The 19,933-nt window shown below is 43.9% G+C and overlaps 1 protein-coding gene and 1 long non-coding RNA gene across 2 annotated transcripts in view; one reads left to right on the top strand and one right to left on the bottom strand.

Annotated features, from left to right (window-relative positions):
* Positions 1–19,586, top strand: part of Hel89B (histone acetyltransferase 1) — a gene marked incomplete in the record, with an annotated part of 57,544 nt that extends 37,958 nt beyond the window's left edge. The window contains 18 exon segments of the mRNA XM_074088752.1: positions 1,364–1,543; positions 2,041–3,542; positions 4,471–4,595; positions 5,449–5,588; positions 5,769–5,916; positions 6,179–6,414; positions 6,522–6,845; positions 7,585–7,717; positions 8,615–8,850; positions 9,199–9,312; positions 9,591–9,648; positions 9,741–10,036; positions 10,335–10,508; positions 10,995–11,165; positions 14,213–14,361; positions 14,964–15,225; positions 16,040–16,215; positions 16,799–19,586. Coding sequence (XP_073944853.1) covers positions 1,364–1,543; positions 2,041–3,542; positions 4,471–4,595; positions 5,449–5,588; positions 5,769–5,916; positions 6,179–6,414; positions 6,522–6,845; positions 7,585–7,717; positions 8,615–8,850; positions 9,199–9,312; positions 9,591–9,648; positions 9,741–10,036; positions 10,335–10,508; positions 10,995–11,165; positions 14,213–14,361; positions 14,964–15,225; positions 16,040–16,215; positions 16,799–17,075 — 4,701 coding nt within the window.
* On the bottom strand, positions 12,447–13,840 carry LOC141429258 (uncharacterized). The gene is made up of 2 exons (XR_012451507.1): positions 13,000–13,840; positions 12,447–12,612 (listed from the first exon to the last, which is right to left on the bottom strand). It is a non-coding gene; the product is annotated as an uncharacterized lncRNA (long non-coding RNA).
* Positions 19,587–19,933: the final 347 nt, after the last annotated feature.

The following is a 19,933-nucleotide window of genomic DNA, read 5'->3' as shown; positions in this document are numbered from 1 at the left end:
TTTTTTGGCTTTGATGTTCTGACGTTTTAAAATTTCATCGCGACATTGTGACAAAAATCAAACCTATAACGTATTAATTTATAATACAAAATTACTGTGATACCGTGATTTGGGTGGAGAAAAGGTTGTGAATTAATTTTTGGTCATTATAATTAAATGAGATAAGTAAAATTTATTCAAAAAGTGTGTTTTATTTTCGTTATAAAAAAGATAAAGCTATCTTATTGGTTTCTTTGAATAAAAGTAAAATTATATAATTGTTCTTATATCGCTAGTAATAAATTAAATATCGTTTTCAGATCAAAATGCGTATCATTTTGAAGACCGGTTTTGTGAGTATCACTCAATATACAATTTCAACCGCAAACCGTTTCATAAGGAAAATTGTTGCTGTACATGTCCGAGATGTAGAGGAATTAAGAACAAAACAGGGACAGTGTTCAATAATTCAAGCTCGCATCATAACACAAACATCTATTACTAAAATTAGGTAGTTAAAGTCTATACAAATTGCTTTGTTAATGACAGATTCATATGAGTATGACAGATGACAGAGCCTAGATTATTTCTTCTTTTGTCCACTATGAGCGCTGCGATAGATTTCATTACCCCCACCTAGTACTTCGCACTCTCCCAATACAAAGCAACAAATGTACGGCTCCATTCCGATGCTGCGGACGCGCAGCTTTAAAAGACCTTGATGAAAAAGTCGAAATTTCATCGGCACCATCTCGATGAGTGGCGGTCTACTACTGTACGTTATTTATTTATTTATTCAGGAAACCAACCAGTCTTAATTACTTAATAACAATTGTACACTTCTTGTAAAATGTTACATGGCGAATAATATTACCACAGTAGATACGTAACACAGTAAGTAAAACATTCGTTTTTATGACAATATAGCTACAGTATGGATTAACAAGAAATAGAAAACATACGAGTTTCAATAGCTAATTAATCAATGAATTAATTATCTTACGCCACGTACAGTGAAATTGTGGAATCAGCTTATGACAGTAGTTTTTTACACTACCTACTACTATGACATCGAAGCATTCGAGAAAAGAGCTTATACATTGTTTAAATGCCGGCAACAGAACGATGACTTTTTGAGTTGCGAGGTCTGTTTGGCGTTAGTCTTTCTCGCAGTTGGCTCATTTAACCTGTTACAGAAACCCTCCCCTATCAGTAAATGTGTGAGAGACTCTTAAGTGCAAGAACGCACTATGCGGTTAGCCGCACAGTTTTAGCGCGGCGATCCTCTTCAGAGTATCGCTTGAGAAGGAGACGTGACAAAGACTTGATTGTTTTCAACTCTATCCTAGACCTATTTGCTTACCTTGGGATGTGTTTGTTCTAGGACGTGGCATGCGAGAGCGGGGCGATAGAACACCTGATCGAGGGTCTGAGCGACGGGGCCGAGGACGTGTCGGCGGTGGCGGCGGGCGCGCTGGCGCCGGCCGCGGGCGCGCTGGCCGCCGCGCGCGTCTCCGTGCTGCCCGCGGTGGTGGCGCGGCTGTGGCAGCTGCTGCACGACCAGGTGTGTACACACTACCAGGCCGCGGCAATCCCTACTAATATTATAAATGCGAAAGTGTGTTTGTATGGTTGTGTGTTTGTCCGTCTTTCACGCCGTAACGGAGCGACGGATCGACGTGATTTTTGCCATAGAGATAGTTTATGAGCCTGAGAGTGACATAGGCTACTTTTTATCCCGGAAAATACACAGTTCCCGAGGGAACAGCGCGCGAGAACCGAATACCACGCGGGCGGAGCCGCGGGCAAAAGCTAGTAATATATATTGCTAAATTACTTTAGTGTTCACAAAAATTACATCGTGATTTTTATTTACGATGTATTATGAACAACCGTATAAAATTTCGTCTGTACACTTAGTGATTGCAATTTCGTTTGTAAGTTTCGTTAGTAATATATATTGCTAAATTACTTTCGTGAATGGTGCGTTTGGAACTGAAAATAAAGTCTGAAGATTTTTTTCCAATTTTCAATTATGTTAATTGACTGTTTTCTTTTTAGGACGACTTGGCTGCCCCAGCTAACAGTTATATGGCTTTACTGGCGTCTCTGATGGCGCTTCCGCAAGCAGCCAAGTTGCTGTACCCCATCGACTTAGCGGACGTCCTCCCGAGACTCTGGCCCTACCTCGACCACTCTACCAGCTCGGTCAGAAAAGCCTCTCTCCAAACCCTCCGCACCCTCACTAGACCGCTCATCACAGTTAGCCTTAAAAGTGGAAATAATGGCTGCAGCAACCAAACGACTGACGGAACGAACGGGGATAAAGATAATGCAGAACTCAAAGAAGTTACTAACGGAGTGCAATACTTGATGTGGACGCCGGAGCTACTACAGGAAGCCATGAGGCATATTTACCAAAGAATACTATTCGAACATGTCGGAGACATACAACTCATAGCCGTCCAAGTATGGGAAAATTTACTACGTTACGCGCCGTTAGGGGTAGTTCTAGTCGCCGCATGCCCACTGCTGGCCACCTGGTTATGCCTCGCTATGCAACCCGCCAGATTACCAATCGCACCTAATTTACTTCTACACCCGCCACCAAAAGAACGACGAACGCGCACCAACAGCCAATCAGAAAGCGTGCCGCCCGAACTCCGCCCCAATCAGAAGTGGTTTCTTGGCGGCAGCGAATCACTGCCGGCCTGCGTGCGGGACAAAAATGTAACCAGAGCACGGTGCCTCGCCGCTGAAGTACTAGGTTATCTATCCTGCTACCTAGTACAACCGGCGCCTGGCATCGAGTACAAAGCTGAAGACGAGAGCCCCATAGACTGTTTTGTTAAAGTAGTGTTAGTGTATTTAAAATCTTCGAGTGCCCTTCAACGATTAGTCGCCAGTTTGGTGGTGTCCGCTTGGGCGCGACGCTCGCAACATCACAATCTCTTTCCTCCCAATGTGTTAAATACTAGTGAAACAGACAATGAATCAGGCGAAGACGCCTTGTCGCGTCTCGCTCCACCGGCGTTAACGATCACACTTCACGCGGCCCTGAACCAAGTCTTGTACTACGATGAGGTCGCGCTCAGCTGCAACAAGATACTTCAAGAGGCGCGCGATTTGCTAGCCATGATGAAGCATTACAAGCTACCGGTGGATGGCGAAGAGTTCAACAATATGCTGAGACTGGAACAAGTGATTCACATGACAGCTGTCACAGAGGCAATGGTAGCGTCGATGAAATCGAAACGCGTCGCCATGACTTTGGAAGAGCGGAGGAAGAATCTCCAGACGGCTGTGAACCAGTGCTCCAATGAACAGACCATATTAAACATTTCTGTTCAGGCCGCATTGGCGGGAGCGTGCGCGAGTTTGAACTCGCTGCCTGAGAAATTGAACCCCGTGGTGCGGCCGTTGATGGAAAGTATTAAGAAGGAGATTTGGGAGGAGCTGCAGGCGCATTCGGCGGAGTCGCTGGCGTTACTGGCGGCGCGGCTGGTGAGCCGCGAGCCCAGTCCCAACAACAAGATACTGCAGAACTTAAAGACGTTTCTAAGGTTAGTTTCTCATTTTGCTATAGTATAGTACCTAAAGAGCGCAGTGTCAGGTTGAGTGAGGTCATCACATCAGCGAGTCGTAGGAGCATGGAATGGGAGCGAATAAAAAAAAATAGGATTGGCAAGACATTTCATTATAAAAAAATGTCTGGGACAAATACGTAACTGTAGGTACACACATGTGCACAAAAATTCGTACAATCTGCTAATGAAAATAAAGAAACAAATAAAAGAGATATCGTGTATTTTATTCTTAAAAACATTGATTCTAATTCGATCAGAATGATCTGGCTGAGCCAAAATTAAAATCTACCTCAAGAACTTCAGAGTCTACAAATGATTCATCTTGTCACTATCACTTTCATCATCACGGACATTGATGAGGAATGCTTCAACTTCCTCTTCTGTTAATTTGTCTTTTTCGTAAATTAATTCAATTTTATAATATTTCTTCTCTGTCAATTCGTCATTACTTAAGTGTTGATGTTATTAGTATTATTATTACTTTCTTTGTGCCCAAGTGAACTCTGTGCGGGCATTCTGCTATTATTTGTACCTACACTGCTATTACCGGCGAGAACCTGTAATTGGCTTTATGTATCTATTGTTATTTTTAATCTGTATGTTTAAAGCTATTGGTTCTCCTGAATAAATAAATAAATAAATAAATATTGATCAAGCATTCGTGCGAATGTAAATGACCCAGCTTTACATTTGACGCAACTTTTGATTTGCCGTAGCTATGTTTACTTAATGTTGCCAGTGTCAGGACTCACTGGTCAGACTAATCATAAGTTTTATATCCTGGCTCTCAATTACATATTGCTTTTCAATTTTACATTAGCCGCAAATTCTATCCACGGCGATTTTAGTTCAAAATTTTAGACAGACTACGCACTGATTGAGCAATTTTCCTCTTATTGTTTAGATGTGACCCCGAGTACACCCCGCATGTGTCGCTAGCGGAGAACACAGAAGATAGCCACGGCGACTCCGGCAGCGGCGACAGCGGTGGCGAGGGCAAGCCCGAGCTGCCGGCGCAGGGACCCATCAGTGAGTCACACTCTGGGGATGTTAAGACGAGGGCCTGATCTAAGGGGCCAAGCCGGGCATTTGCCCAGAGTATAGAGAGGGGCGGCAAATTTACTAATTCCTATCTTCCAACGTAGCTTTTCACCACCCACCGTTAGTGTATGTAAAGGACGGCGAACATTATCTTTGTGCGGAACGGCTAAATAGCTAAATCAGGCCCTGGTTAAGGCTAATTTTTAGTTTAGGCTGGCGAACGTTGCAGGCCGACGAACTTTAGGGACGGTCCAATAGAAAAACAAATAATATATCAACAAAAATAAATGTATGAGAAGTTACAAATTCTGTCGGCACCGTAGAATTACTTAGATTTGCATAATTGCAATTGCAATTCACTGGTTTTTTTTTAACGTTTACTCCGTCATTTATGAACCGATTTGTTTATTTTCATCACACTTGCAAACAGTGTCGAAACATGCAGGTTGCCTTGGTTGCAACCCCCCAAATAAAACCCGCGACCTTAATGTGCTTGTCATGAAGCCCAAGGTCGGTAAATGAGTGTGATACTGCATGGCGACGGGCACATGCTGCGGGGGCTGCCAAGAGTGTAGTCAGTTTTGAAAAAATATTAGTTTTTGTTTTACAAATATACAATTTTACTCGCAAATGTGATGAAAAACATTGTATGTCGCACGGGCGATACTAGAATTACGAACATCGACTCATAAAAGCTCTCGGTCTTCGACTTCGGGCTTCTAATAGACTCTCGTTCGTAATTCCTTGTTTACCGCCCTTAAGACACAATGTACTATTTTCTGTCTCCGGTAAGATGGCTCGTTTTATGCTCTTGTACAATGTAGTATTGCCCTGTGCGCAGTGGACAAGTACAACGGCATCCTGACGCTGTGGGAGCAGCAGCGCGCGGCGGAGCGCGTGTCCCCGCGGCGCGGCCGGCCGCCCGCCGCGCCCGCCGCGCTCGCCGCCGTCGACGACCTGCTCAAGAACCAGGAAGATGAGGTCAGTGTCTATGCTGGGTGTGGGAGCAGCAGCGCGTGTCCCCGCGGCGCGGCCGGCCGCCTCGGCGTTGTCGTTTATTGGACGTTCCTTTGTTCAGCAGTATAATTGTGTTAGTATAATTTTCCGTCTGAACGACCCGCTTTAACCGTGATCTGATTAAAATGAAGTCTTGTTTGACAGAACCGCAAGAAACTCCGCGTGCAGCGGCGAGGCGCGACGCTGGCGTTCACGAGCCTCGCGCGGCACTTCGGCGACGAGCTGCCGCAGAGACTGCCCAAGCTGTGGGAGTTCATCACCGAGCCGTTCGCGACCCCCATGACTGAGAGTGGTGTGTAATTATACCTGTAGCTATAGGGAAGTTTAGACCGCCACAATACCAATCCAATGCCACGATATAGGATAACCCGCACGTAGATAAAAAAAAATCCAAGTCTCAGTTTGTACTGAATTTCACTCGTTTCGGTAACAGAAGCCATTAGTGTACTCGTACCCCTCGGCAGACATGTTTTAGTGCTTGTATGTTTTCTTGACATATGTATAACTTCGGTCGAAGTTGTTTAGATTGAAATGCTTAAATTGATTATTATCAGAGCTCGACAACCCCGACGTGGAGGCATCAGAAGAACTAATATCGCGTCTGCAAGTGTTCGAGGCGGTGTGCGGCGCGCTGGGCGCGGGCGCGTGGCAACAGGTGGCGCGCGGCGCGGCGGCCGGCGCGGCACTCACGCGGCACGGGCACACCGCCGCGCGGCACATGGCGGCGCGCGCGCTGGCTGCCATGGCGCGCCGCGCGCCGCACGCCGTCATCACTGCCGTCATACACGAGGTGAGGGCGCGGCACGGGCACACCGCCGCGCGCACATGGCGGCGCGCGCGCTGGCTGCCATGGCGCGCCGCGCGCCGCACGCCGTCATCACTGCCGTCATACACGAGGTGAGGGCGCGGCACGGGCACACCGCCGCGCGGCACATGGCGGCGCGCGCGCTGGCTGCCATGGCGCGCCGCGCGCCGCACGCCGTCATCACTGCCGTCATACACGAGGTGAGGGCGCGGCACGGGCACACCGCCGCGCGGCACATGGCGGCGCGCGCGCTGGCTGCCATGGCGCGCCGCGCGCCGCACGCCGTCATCACTGCCGTCATACACGAGGTGAGGGCGCGGCACGGGCACACCGCCGCGCGGCACATGGCGGCGCGCGCGCTGGCTGCCATGGCGCGCCGCGCGCCGCACGCCGTCATCACTGCCGTCATACACGAGGTGAGGGCGCGGCACGGGCACACCGCCGCGCGGCACATAGCGCAGCATAGTTATTAGCTAATGAGGCTATCGTTTTTTGTCTCACTAGATGGCGCACTGTTGCGTGAGGTTTTTAAGTATGGTTTTGAAAGTCTGTTATTACGGGCGTGGAAACAAAGTTTAGATTAAAATCATATTTAATACACCTTAAAACCGTACCATATAAATATCGAGCATGCCACAGTGTTGCATAGTCCCCGTTTTGTTCGGAAAAAAGGGAGGACAAAGGTTTCCGAAAGACAAAACTGTCTCATAACACAGACATTCATTGCCCCTGGAACGCATATTGCCATAATTAATTTAGCCAAATATTCATTAATTACACTATATTGCGAAAGTAACTCTGTCTGTCTGTCTGTCTGTTACGCTTTCACGTCGAAAATTTGATGAAATTTAATAATCCCCAAGGATCAACATAGGAACCCGCGCGCGATAGATCGAAGTCGCGGGCTTAAGCCCGCGAAAAAAACTATGAGATTTGACATTTCGGAGACCTCACGCTACACTAGCGCCTCTAGCGGCGAATTCATTCGCGATAGCCCTCATTGAAAGCAAGACCGTTACGTCAAAAAACCTCGCGATACTAACACCATCTAGCGATATTTCGCCTGTCTTTTAGCCCTCATTTACTACGCTTATAGAAAATACGAGTATCTTGTTTTTAGAAATGTATGTTTGAAGTGTGAATGTGTTGTGGCAGCTGGTGCCGTCGCTGAAGGAGGCGAGCAGCGTGCGCGTGCGCTGCGGCGCGGCGGAGGCGCTGGCGCGCGTCGTGGACGCCATGCAGCTGCACGTCGTGCCCTACATCGCGCTACTAGTCGTGCCCCTGCTAGGTCGGTGCCCTTACTGCTCCATAACTATGCAATTTTCTGGGATAAATAGTATCCTGCGTATGTTGGTAAGGAGATACAGTTTAAGACCTTTAACAACAATTAGTAGATGGATAACCAAGGGTGAAAAGTGACCCATAACATCCGAGATATTTCTGGCGCTCGAACGAAGTGAGGAAATGGGTAATTTCACCCGAGTTAGACGCTCTACTTTTCATTTCGACTGTGAGGAAAGTAAAATACTACAAAAAAATGAGAATAATAATAAATAGAATTTACTTAAATCCAACCTCCAACGGTACAATTTCGCCTGGCACTGGCCACGACCGACTATTAAAAAAAAATCGAGTTTGTGACGACCAAGGAGCTTATATGTATACAAAACTGGAGGTTGAACGCCGAACAAAGTAGTTTGACCTTTATTACTTATTTATATACTCCATCTCTTTCTTTCACATTTCACGAATGGCTTCCATCCCTTTCTTAACCTAACTAAAGAAAGAGATGGAATATGTTCGTGACGTAATAAAGATCAAATTTCTTGTTTCAAACGGATGTTCGGCGTTCAATCTCCAGTGTTGTATATAAGCTCCTTGGTCACGACGTGCATCTAGATGGCCATGCCGAAACGTGAAAGTGTCATTGACGTAACTCAATTATCCTCGACTCGGTGGCTAATCTAAACATTAAAAATAAAAAACTTTCCACCCTAGAGATGAAAACGCAATTTTCCACCCGGCTATCTATCTACCCATGAAAATTAAACTTTCCGAACAGGACAGATGAAAAAAAATGTAGTGTAGGTATACCAGGCTTGCCTATATACGCGAAAAAGAATCGAAAAAATGTTCATCAGAAGTAAATAAACTTCAGTTTTTGTACCATCGTAAACAATTGCAGGGCGCATGAGCGACCACTGCGAGGCCGTCCGCGTGATGTCAACTCGCTGCTTCGCGTCTCTCATCCAGCTGATGCCGCTGGACGGCGGCGTGCCCGAGCCGGACGGACTCGCGCCGGAGCTGCGCGAGCGCCGCCTCGCCGACAAACAGTTCTTAGACCAGCTGTTCGACCCCAAGACCATAAAGGACTATAAGATACCGGTGCCGATGTCGGCCGAGCTGAGGAGTTACCAGCAGGTCGGTGTTAGATGACGCACTTTTGTATTTATAAGCTTCAAAGTTGCCCTGTTTGTTGTTGTTGTTGGGTCAAATCTTGCAAGTTAGTTTTGACCCACTTCCAGTGGTCGGATCGACTTGAAACTTTATTTATTGTTTCTTGTTTTAGGCCTATTTTATTATTCCATTAACCGCTCGCTTTTCTCTACACATATCTTATGCCAAAACTATCCGTCATCCCTCACGAAACACAATTTTACCCCGTTGGTGTTAACCATTCGCAGTATCCGATCCAATGCCCTAGGGTCTAATGACGGCTTGGTTATTATCAAGAAAAGAAAAACTTGTAAGCAACACTTGAATGTCCAGGCGGGCGTGAACTGGCTGCGGTTCCTCCACGAGTACCGGCTGCACGGCGTACTGTGCGACGACATGGGACTCGGCAAGACGCTGCAGTCCATCGCGGTGGTGGCCGGCTCGCACGCCGAGCTGGCGCGCCAGGGGCAGCGCGCGCCTCGCTGGTCGTGTGCCCGCCCACGCTCACAGGTCAGCACTAGCCTTACAGGACATGGGGCGCGGCAAGACGCTGCAGTCCATCGCGGTGGTGGCCGGCTCGCACGCCGAGCTGCGCGCCAGGGGCAGCGCGCGCCCTCGCTGGTCGTGTGCCCGCCCACGCTCACAGGTCAGCACTAGCCTTACAGGACATGGGGCGCGGCAAGACGCTGCAGTCCATCGCGGTGGTGGCCGGCTCGCACGCCGAGCTGGCGCGCCAGGGGCAGCGCGCGCCCTCGCTGGTCGTGTGCCCGCCCACGCTCACAGGTCAGCATTTTTTTTTTTTTCAAAACAAAATTACAAATAATAGGATTTAGTGTTTCATTCTTTTCTCAAATATATATTTTTAATTATTCCAGGTCACTGGGTGTTCGAAGTGAACAAATTCATCCCCTCGAAGTTCCTCAAGCCGCTACAGTACGTCGGGCCGCCGGTAGAGCGCGAACGTCTGCGATACCAAGTGAAACACTACAACCTCATAGTCGCCTCTTACGACATCGTGAGGAAAGACATCGGATTCTTCAGCGGTATCAAGTGGAACTACTGTATATTGGATGAGGGACATGTGATAAAGAACGGGAAGACCAAAGCGTTCAAAGCCATAAAGCAACTAGTCGCTAATCATAGGTTAATATTATCCGGGACGCCGATTCAGGTGAGTTATGGGATGTTTTTTATTTATTTATCGGAAACTAGATTTTGGCTAATATGACAGTGCATTCCGCAACAACAGTGGTAAAAGATTTGTTTTTTAACCTGAATATAAACTTTTTCGCATGATATTCATAAGCCGTAGGATCATATACCGCGATATAAATAGATATGAAGAACGTTTGAATTTTATGTAATGCGTCCAAAAAACGAGTCGAAGACAAGAATGTTAGTAGTGTCAAAGAGCTCTTCCGAGTTCCAGACGGCCAGCACTGAGTGACACCTTCGTTGTATATTCACAGAACAACGTGCTGGAACTGTGGTCGCTGTTCGACTTCCTGATGCCGGGTCTGCTGGGCACGGAGCGCCAGTTCACGGCGCGCTACTCGCGGCCCATCCTGGCGGCGCGCGACCCCAAGGCCACGCCGCCGCAGCTGCAGGCCGGCGCGCTCGCCGTAGAGGCTCTGCACAGACAGGTCAACTTAGCGAATGTGCACGACTGTAAGGGCAGTTTCAGACCAGCGTTTTATTTGCGCGTATAAGCTCGGTTTTGGAAGCTTGATTTTGATTTATACGAGCGTTGAACACGCAAGAATGTACGCGCGCGTTTGGTTTAATCAAGCGCGCTTATAAGCGCGTATGCTTAAAACGACCGCATCCACACAGAAAAACGCTATTCTGAAGCCGCCCTAATGCCGTATTTTTCCCCAGTGCCCAGCTACGTTCAGTTCAGCAAACACTCAATAGTCACGACAAACATGACTAGCAACCGTTTCTAGGCACGCCACTTCTTCTTAAAGAGCGCCGCTCTTGCCGGTGGAGTAATCGCCACTTCGCACGGTCTGCGGCGCGCTGTTTGACTTCCTGATACGACACGACACCCACCCTTTCCTTCACCTGGTCAAAATAGGTCAACCTTTGCCACTACAACAATCAATAAAACATATCGTATTCTTCTCCAGGTGCTGCCGTTTCTGCTGCGGCGCGTGAAAGAAGACGTGCTCAAAGAACTGCCTCCCAAGATAACCCAGGACTATTACTGCGAGCTGAGCCCGCTGCAGCGGCGGCTCTATGAGCAGTTCTCGCGGTCGCACATGCCGCAGCCCGCGAGGCAGCAAGTCCACGTGTTCCAGGTATGGGGGCCTGGCTGCGCGCAGTCCGTCTGACTGACGTGTGGAGAGCATTGTGTGCCAGTGCCGTTTGCCACTCGATGAGTCTGTAACCGTGGTGATCAAATTGTACAATTTACAAACTCGACGATTGACAAGAGAGACGTCAAAAAACACTTTTTTTTTTGCTATTAAAATTTTAAAGTCGTTTGTCACGGTAGCAAGGCACTTTGTCAAGTAGCACTTACAGCGCCAGACGACGTTAGTGTGCAAACGTATGTGCAAATTTATTATTTTTTTTTTTAAATGAAATCGTAGATAATAAAATGTACATACCGCCAATAGCGTGAAATTTGTGATATATCGTACCAAGTTTCAGATGTATTTTAATTTAGAAAATACTTTCACTTGATCGCTGCAGTTTCGACTGAGATATTTTCGCACACATGCTTGTAATTTGTTGTAAACAGAAGTCTTTGTTAATTTCGCTCTCATGATCAAAGAGCAGATTGGCCTAGTTGCATAAGGCTAGAGTTTACCCTACCCTCAGCTTAGGAAGTTCGGGTTCAAACCCGTTGTAAGATTTAATTTTTTTTGTTTTTTTTTTGTTCTCAGTTAATGATGTTAATATTTTTTGAAATGTGTAGCTAAAAATGTATAAGACCTAATTTAGGCACAAACATTTTTTTTTAAATTTTAGGTAAATCTGAATATGCACAGCACAACTACAGTAAGTACTATGAGACTTATAATTCCTCACATCCACTCAAGGGTTGCTTGGTAGAGATCCCTTCGAGGGATAAGTTCGCCTTTACAAAGTCAAGGAAACCGAATCACGTACCAGAGTGGAACCCAAGTGGAACCTTTTCATATTCAATTGCGCTGTGATTTCTTTGGCAAGTGTATGGGATGTCAACATGACATTAGTAGCACATAGGTTCCACCCTGGTACGTGACTCAGTTTCCTTGACCGTAACTCAACGATTGTTTATTTATTTTTTATTTACAATACACTTTACATACTATGAGAAAATTAGTCATAATCATTATCCCTATACATACCTACATACACAGGCCTCCTCTCACAATGAGGGCTTGGGCGTTATTTTCAACGCAGGCCCAGTGTGAATTGAAATATAGCACACACCATTAATTATATAGCAGGTGTGTGTACGTTTCTTCACGATATTTTCCTTCAACGAAAAACACGTGAAAATATGAAATTAGACTTGTTTATTTTTATTTCAAATTTAATTGGTTGGGTAGTAATCGAAGGCTCTATTGAACAACAAATAAAAAAGTCCATCACTAAGTCAGTTTTTATTTATTTATTTACATCAGTCAATTAAATTAGCCCACATACAACCACTGCTGAGTGCCTCTTGCATTTTCACGCCACTTTTCCAGTCTTGTGCCAGTCTCGTACACAGCTTACCAGCCGACAATGTATGTTATGACAGTGTTTTTCACTCTGTAATTAAATATTTTATTATGAAAATAAAACATATTTTGAAGAAGCATATTTTGTCAAATGAACTTTTCTCTGAACTCCAAAATTACCGAGATATGAGGCTCAAAAGTTAGTCCGCTACCAAGGGGCTGGGGACTTGGAAAAAAAAACAGTAAAAAAATCTGTCCTAAACACCTACGGTCATGGAAACTGAGACTTTAGGCCTCCCCATATTTTCCCGTGTTGCCAATACTCGCCACGTTTGATAAGCGGGTTGGCGAGCGTAGTAAGTATATGATGTGGGGTTGCTTGGAAAACGCTGCTGCCCATCTTCTGATATTATCCCTCAGCCGATTCCTACGGGGGTGGTGGAAGTTGTATGTTGTACTCAGCCTCTACTGTACTTACTTTTTAATTTCCTTATAATGCGTCTTTTTCGAGACCAGAGTATTGATGCTTTATGTATTTTTTTCGCAAAGTTCGTGGCTTCATAGTTTCCAATGTGAATTATAATTCAGTTCAATACTTGAAAATATAACTGCATTCACATTATAGATTATAGATAATGATAATCCCGCCAGTTTCGAGGACAAATTACGATAATTTAATTTAGGAAAAAATTACTCCATTAGTTTACAATGTCATGACAACCTATGACAACAAACGAACAAAAAATAATGACTTGACATTTGACTTGATGTTTTTTTATTTTTATTTTATGGAAAAAGCCACAAGCCATGCAGCCTTTATCTGATTTTATCACTACTAATTTATAATCCGTTAATGCAATTTTCCGTACTTATTTGTTACTACGTTAATGTTATGTGATTTTCTTCTGTCGGAAACCCAAAGAATTGGCAATACATTTGTTCGTTGCACTTCAGTCTTTTGACTGACGGACTTTGTACCTATGGCCAGCAAAAATATTTAAAAAAAAAGTTAAACGAGCTTCAAAATGGTAATTATGTGATTTTGATCAGACAAATCAAACGAAATCTGGCAACGTCGCTTAGCATCGAATTGTCAGCGAGTTGACAACGTAGCTGAAACACACACTACTAACCGAGCCGTTGGCGTACGATACTGTCGCCGTCCACTCACATATTGACAAAAAATAACTAAAATAATCATCTAGATTAAGCTATTAATCAAAAGCTTTCTTTAGGTAAATAAAAAATGCCTCAAATAAAGAACAAAATAAAAGTCAACAGATGTGATTTTAATTTCAAATTATTCTTTCAAGCGCACATGATTGTTTTATTAGTATGGAAATCGTTCCACCTTAACCGTTATGGAGCTACAAGAAAGGTGTTGTTTTGATTTTATTTCTGTAACGTTTAAACGTACAAATGCCAAAGTCGGAATGTATAATGTATCAAGATATTTATATCCTGCAAATCAACAAATAATAAAGAGATAATATATAGTTATCTATGATATGTAGCTGCCCATTTATTCATCATTTCACTCAAATAACTGCAGAAAATAAAAGTGTAAACGGAAACAACTGTTATTTTAGGTTGGAACAAGTTTGCCTTCACTTTATTAACCAATAACGTTTTGTCACGTTATGGTCGGCCACGTTTTGACCCGTGTACTGACAATTATCTTCCGTGGGCAGTCGCTCCACTATTTACAGAACGTGTGCAATCACCCGAAGCTGGTGCTGACGGCGGAGCACCCCGAGACAGCCCGCGTGCAGCAGCACCTGGCACAGCAGCGCTCCAGCCTCGACGACATCGAACACTCCGCCAAACTGCCCGCGCTCAAGTACGTACATTGTTGCTGACTCATTCAGTGCCGTCCTGGTGGACCCTACCCTAATATAATGCCGCAGACGCCGACGGGCGTCCAATTTCTAATGAAGATACCATGGTCTAATCTGAACAGAATATCCAGTGGTAAACGTATAAATAAGCCTACATTTAACTTTTAGAACGTCCAGCTGTTGTCGGTATTAGGATAGGATAGCAAACATTTTATTTTTGACTTCGATTTCATCTCGGATGCCTTGAACACAGATGGGCATCTGTGTACAGCAGTGTTTATGGGGGTCGTGATATGTTTAAAATACTCTCATCGTTATTGTGTATGATTATTCAATGTTTGTATTATCAACTTAGGATAATATCAACTGTAAGTGGAGGTAGGCGGAGGGTCGCCAAATCTTTTTCAAACAGAGGGGGGTCGCGACCTGGAAAAGTTTGAAAAACAGTGGTCTACAGAAGCGTGGGCATCGCGGCAAAGTACGTAATCTGGCGCTCGGCAATAAATGGGTTAATGAAAGGCAGACCTAGATCTTCGTCAATGAGAAACAACGAATTAACAACTGCTACTGCATAAAGTCCTCTAACCTAAATCCCACCTTCCAGACAACTCCTCCTGGACTGCGGCATCGGCGTCACCGCGGACGCGTCCGAAGGCGCCGGCGCCGTGGTCTCGCAGCACCGCGCGCTCGTCTTCTGCCAGCTCAAGAAGATGCTCGACATAGTGGAGCGGGACTTGCTACAGAAGCACCTGCCCACCGTCAGCTATCTGAGGCTCGATGGAGCGGTGCCCCCGCACCAGAGGCACGCGCTCGTCTCGCGGTTCAATAACGATGTGTCTATTGATCTGCTGCTGTTGACTACTGCTGTGAGTGTTTGATGCTGCCCTTGAAATAGTCTCAAATGAAAAAAAAACGTAGGTTTACCATGAGCTTTTGATGGTGAAGAAATTCAATTGTTTGTGTGAAGTTCCCAATCCGCATTGGGGCCGCGTGGGAAGTTGGCGCTAGTATGAGGTCCGTTTGACAACTTAGACATTTCCGTCACGTTTGTGATTGGTTCAACAACTACACGAGTCAACCGCAAGCAAAACCGTAACTTCAACTGACCTCTCGATATTAAAGCGATAAAGCGTTATTTCGCCTGTCAAGAACCCTCATTGCAGTCAATTGTTGTCGATCTTCACAACAGATTGATTTCATGCAATGAGGGCTATCGTTTTTTGTCTCACTAGATGGCGCACTGTTGCGTTAGGTTTTTAAGTATGGCTTTCAAAGTCTGTTATTACGGGCGTGAAAACAAAGTTTTGATTAAAGTCATATTTAATACACCTTAAAACCGTACCATAAAAATATCGAGCAACCACAGTGTTGCTTAGTCTCGTTTTGTTCGGAAAAAAAGGAGGACAAAAGTTTTTAAAAGACAAAACTGTCTCAAAACACAGACATTCATTGCCCCGTAACGCATAATTGCCATAATTAATTTCGGGTAATGCAAAATATTTACAAAAAAAATCTAATTATAAATAAACCCGCGTAGCTCACCCAAAAACTATGAGATTTGACATTTCGGAGACCTCACGCTACACTAGCGCCTCTAGTGGCGAATTCATACGCGATAGCCCTCATTCCACTAATGTTATGATTATGAATGAGAAAGTTTATGTTCCTTTTGTATACCAGGTCGGCGGGCTAGGGTTGAACCTGACCGGCGCAGACACGGTGATCTTTGTGGAGCACGCGTGGAACCCCATGAAAGACTTGCAGGCCATGGACCGCGCGCACCGCCTCGGCCAGCGCCGCGTCGTCAACGTTTACCGGCTCATCACGCGCGCCACTATTGAGGAGAAAATCATGGGGTGCGTGCTGGCTGATAGACAGTTAGCTATAGATTTAGGCCCTGTTTCACCAATGATTGATAAGACTTATGTGACAGATAAATGTGATGCCGTCTCTGCTTGTTTGGTCCGAATAAACAGACACGGCATCACATTTTATCTGACACGTAAAATTTAACGAATAGTGGTGAAACAGCCCCTTAGATTAGAATGCTTCCGTATGTAATACAAGCTGGTTCCAATTTAAAACCGATTAATTCAAGTGGTTGGGTTCGTTTGACTGAACACTGTTAATGTTTATCCAGGATTTTTTAATTATTGGTTGATAAATGTTTCGAAAACATTGGTTGATGTTCAAAGTGCAGCGGTTCGTTAATTTCATCATCGTCATATCAGCCGTAGACTCCACTGTTGGACATAGGCCTTCCCCATAGATCTCCAGTTGCTTTAGTTGGAAGCAGCCTCTCGCAGCATTGTGGTCAGGCTTGTGGCTTTAATTTAAATGAGTTGATTTTCACAGCCTAAAACCGTGTACGACCATTCCTTGTCCAAACGACTACTAATTATTTTTCAAAACCTAACATAAATATCTTCATTTTTCCAGTTTGCAAAAGTTCAAACTCCTCACAGCGAACACTGTGATCAGCAGCGAAAATGCAGCCATGGAAACCATGGGCACGGATCAGCTCTTGGATCTGTTCCAGCTGTCCGGGGACAAGCAGGGCGCCTCGCAGCCGCAGCCCGGGCCCTCGGCGGGCCCCGCGGGCTCCGGGGCCCAGTCCGTACTCGAGACCCTCCCCGACCTCTGGGACGACCGCCAATATGAGGAAGAGTACGACATGACTCACTTCATTCAGGGATTGAATAGGATTAATACATAAACCAGTTGATGTTTAGGTGAGCAGTAGAGTACGATAGTAAAGATTAGAAAGCGGAAAAAAAAGTAAGAAGTCAATATTCAACAAAATAGTTGCCACATCCAGGCAGTGTACCCAGTCGACCAAGTAACTGCTTGACCATTTCCTATATCAGAATAAAAACAAAAAGGCTTATAAGATTGTCACAATGACTTCTAAGTGACAATAGTCTTTATATAAAGCCGTACAACTGACTTTGAAATTAGGATGGTAAAAGAATTGCTTGGTCAACAGTATGTTTAAAATGTGAGAGTTATCAAATATGTGATTTTTATTTGTTTTACTTCTCCGCGTAACGGCGGGATACTCGATAAGATCGTCGATTTTTTGAAATGTTATATATGGGAATTGATTTCTAAGTTTTTGCCGTACTCTTCATGTTTTATTTGTATGAGCTTTTATCACCGCAAAGCTTAAAAAATTGGTGGTAGTCTGTTCCTGGCTAGTGAAGCAGTTTGGTCCATTGTATGTTAGGGTTAAGAACACTGATTCAAACGAAGAGGCTTACACCAAAATAATTGTTGGAAAGCATTTTGTTTTTACAAGTGAATGTTGATTTAAGTTTTAGAGCGGGCACACAGAGACGAGAACGTCACTATAGCTCCATCGCACTTTAACTGCTCTCTGTGTCTTCGCGACTTAAATAAGTGTTAGTATATTTGCTGTACCAAGATGATAAATTTCTAGAACGTAACGCTAGTAAAATAAAGATTAGTCCTTAACTAGGTTCCATAGAAGCCATAAAATGGCTAAAGCCATGGTTATTATGTTGAAAACATTGTTTGTTTTTAAAGCTATTTCGGAATACGTTTGAAACGAGGAATATTAGTGTTAACAGTCCGGTTTTTTTTTTTAACTTTCAAAAGTGTATTTGAGAGCTATAGGTTCAGGCCCTTGACTACGAAGTGCAAAATTCGAACTTCGTGTTTTGCCGTCCCGCTGACGCTTTATTTGAGAGGACGCTTTATGCTGACGCTTTATGTTCGAATTTCGTAGGAGCCCCTCTGGACATAAATATTTTTGCAATTTCGTCCTGATTTATGGTTTTTTTTTAGCTTTCATTATTAGCAGTGGGTGCACCACCTCAAGGGTTTGTTGTTAAAAATCAGTGTCAAAAAAAATGATTGTATGTAATTACCAAGTAGTATAAATGTGAGTTGTAGTTCTAAAATACAGCCCTGGTTCATCCAAATAACAAATAGGTAGTGTATTCTGTAAAAGGCAGTTGGCGTCGGCGAAGTACATAGCGAGAAATACTGAAGAAGTTAAATTTATTTTAAGTTTGCTTTTTATTATTATTTAATTTATACTATACTGTATGGCTGTAAGCCTGTAACTCCGATCACACACATTCGCGCAAATATTCGCACATGACGTGGTAACTCGGGATACGCAAATGGCTTCGCATTCTTCATATTACGGGCGCACAAATGTATGAAAGGCTAAGCCAAGGTTCTAGTTTAGTGCATCAAACGAGTCACAAGACAGACACTGTTCGGGAAAGAGTACGAGTATATATGCAGCGAAACCTGTGTAATCAAATCATTTGCAAATGTCGTCCTACACTTGTGGGTTCGCGTATTCATGTGCATATGAGTGACGGGAATCAGTTCATTTTGCATAATTTCGTGTGAATATTACACAGTATCTCTGTTTTGAGATCAGAATTACTATAATATTGTTTTGTTTTATAATTTATGCGAATAGTAGAGGTATAGTTTATATTCGAACCGGCGCCCGCTTTGCATTACAAATAGTTAATTTAAACGGTGGTAATAATGAGTCAATAGCAAGTGGTGTTTAATTAAAGGATAAGTTATTTCATGCAAGATAAAACTTTGTGAAGCTGTAGTGTTACCTAATAGCCGTGGAAATAGTTGTACTTTACTGTACTCTTTGTTCATTATTCATATTCACTTCTGTGTGTTAGTTAGGACTAATATAAGAATGTGTTATTTGTTCTGTCATTTGGTTATTACGTAATTGACTTTCCTAAGATAACAGCTTTTGAAATTTTGTGTCAAGCTAGAACCACACTTACCAAGTCTTCGCCGGTGTTATAGTTGTTTTATTCCTGATGATGATGACGAAAAGAAAAGTAGATACCTACCTTGAGCAGACTTGGCATAGTGTGGTTTATCTTAAGAATTACCTCAACGCTTCTCTTTATTGTAACTTTTATTTATTGTTTAGAACTAAGAAAGACAGTCATTGATTTAGTCATTTTCGTAGTTGTTTATTGTTATTGCGTTTAGTAATTGTTGTACCTGCTCAACTGAAAGGCAATTTTATTTTTGACAAATCTTGATACTATTACTCAATAGTTTAAGTTTTAATCCATTTATGTTTTCTGTTCAGCTTATGTGAGGATATTGAAACAATATTCTACAGTGACGTCGAACTTAAGTTTTTCTTTGTACCCTGCCTAAGTGTGTTAATGTTTCAAATAAAATAAAGAACTTTTTCTGACAACAATTTGTTGAGTATTTTTTATGAAAAAATTTCAACAAACGTTTTCTTGAAACTCGTGATAGATCATGAGATGCCGTTCACTTCTATGCGACAAAGAAAATACGAAATGAAAATAAACAAAGACGGCAAAATAAATATAAATATTGTTATGTCATATCATATTCATATTACCAAGAACATCTATCAAAGTGGGGTGAAACACCAGTCTACACATTCATCTATGGGTGAAACGCCCTTACCATAGTTACCATTTAAAGCAGAGCTTCCCAAACTTATTTTTACTGTGACTCCCTTGGAACTTCGCCATTTTTTTACGACGCCCCTCAACCCAGCCCACAAAAATATTACCA

Source organism: Choristoneura fumiferana, chromosome 6 (genome assembly GCF_025370935.1).
Source record: "Choristoneura fumiferana chromosome 6, NRCan_CFum_1, whole genome shotgun sequence".
Taxonomy (NCBI): domain Eukaryota; kingdom Metazoa; phylum Arthropoda; class Insecta; order Lepidoptera; family Tortricidae; genus Choristoneura; species Choristoneura fumiferana.
The sequence above is the reverse complement of the archived record's forward strand: the minus strand, read 5'-3'. Positions and strand labels throughout refer to the sequence as shown.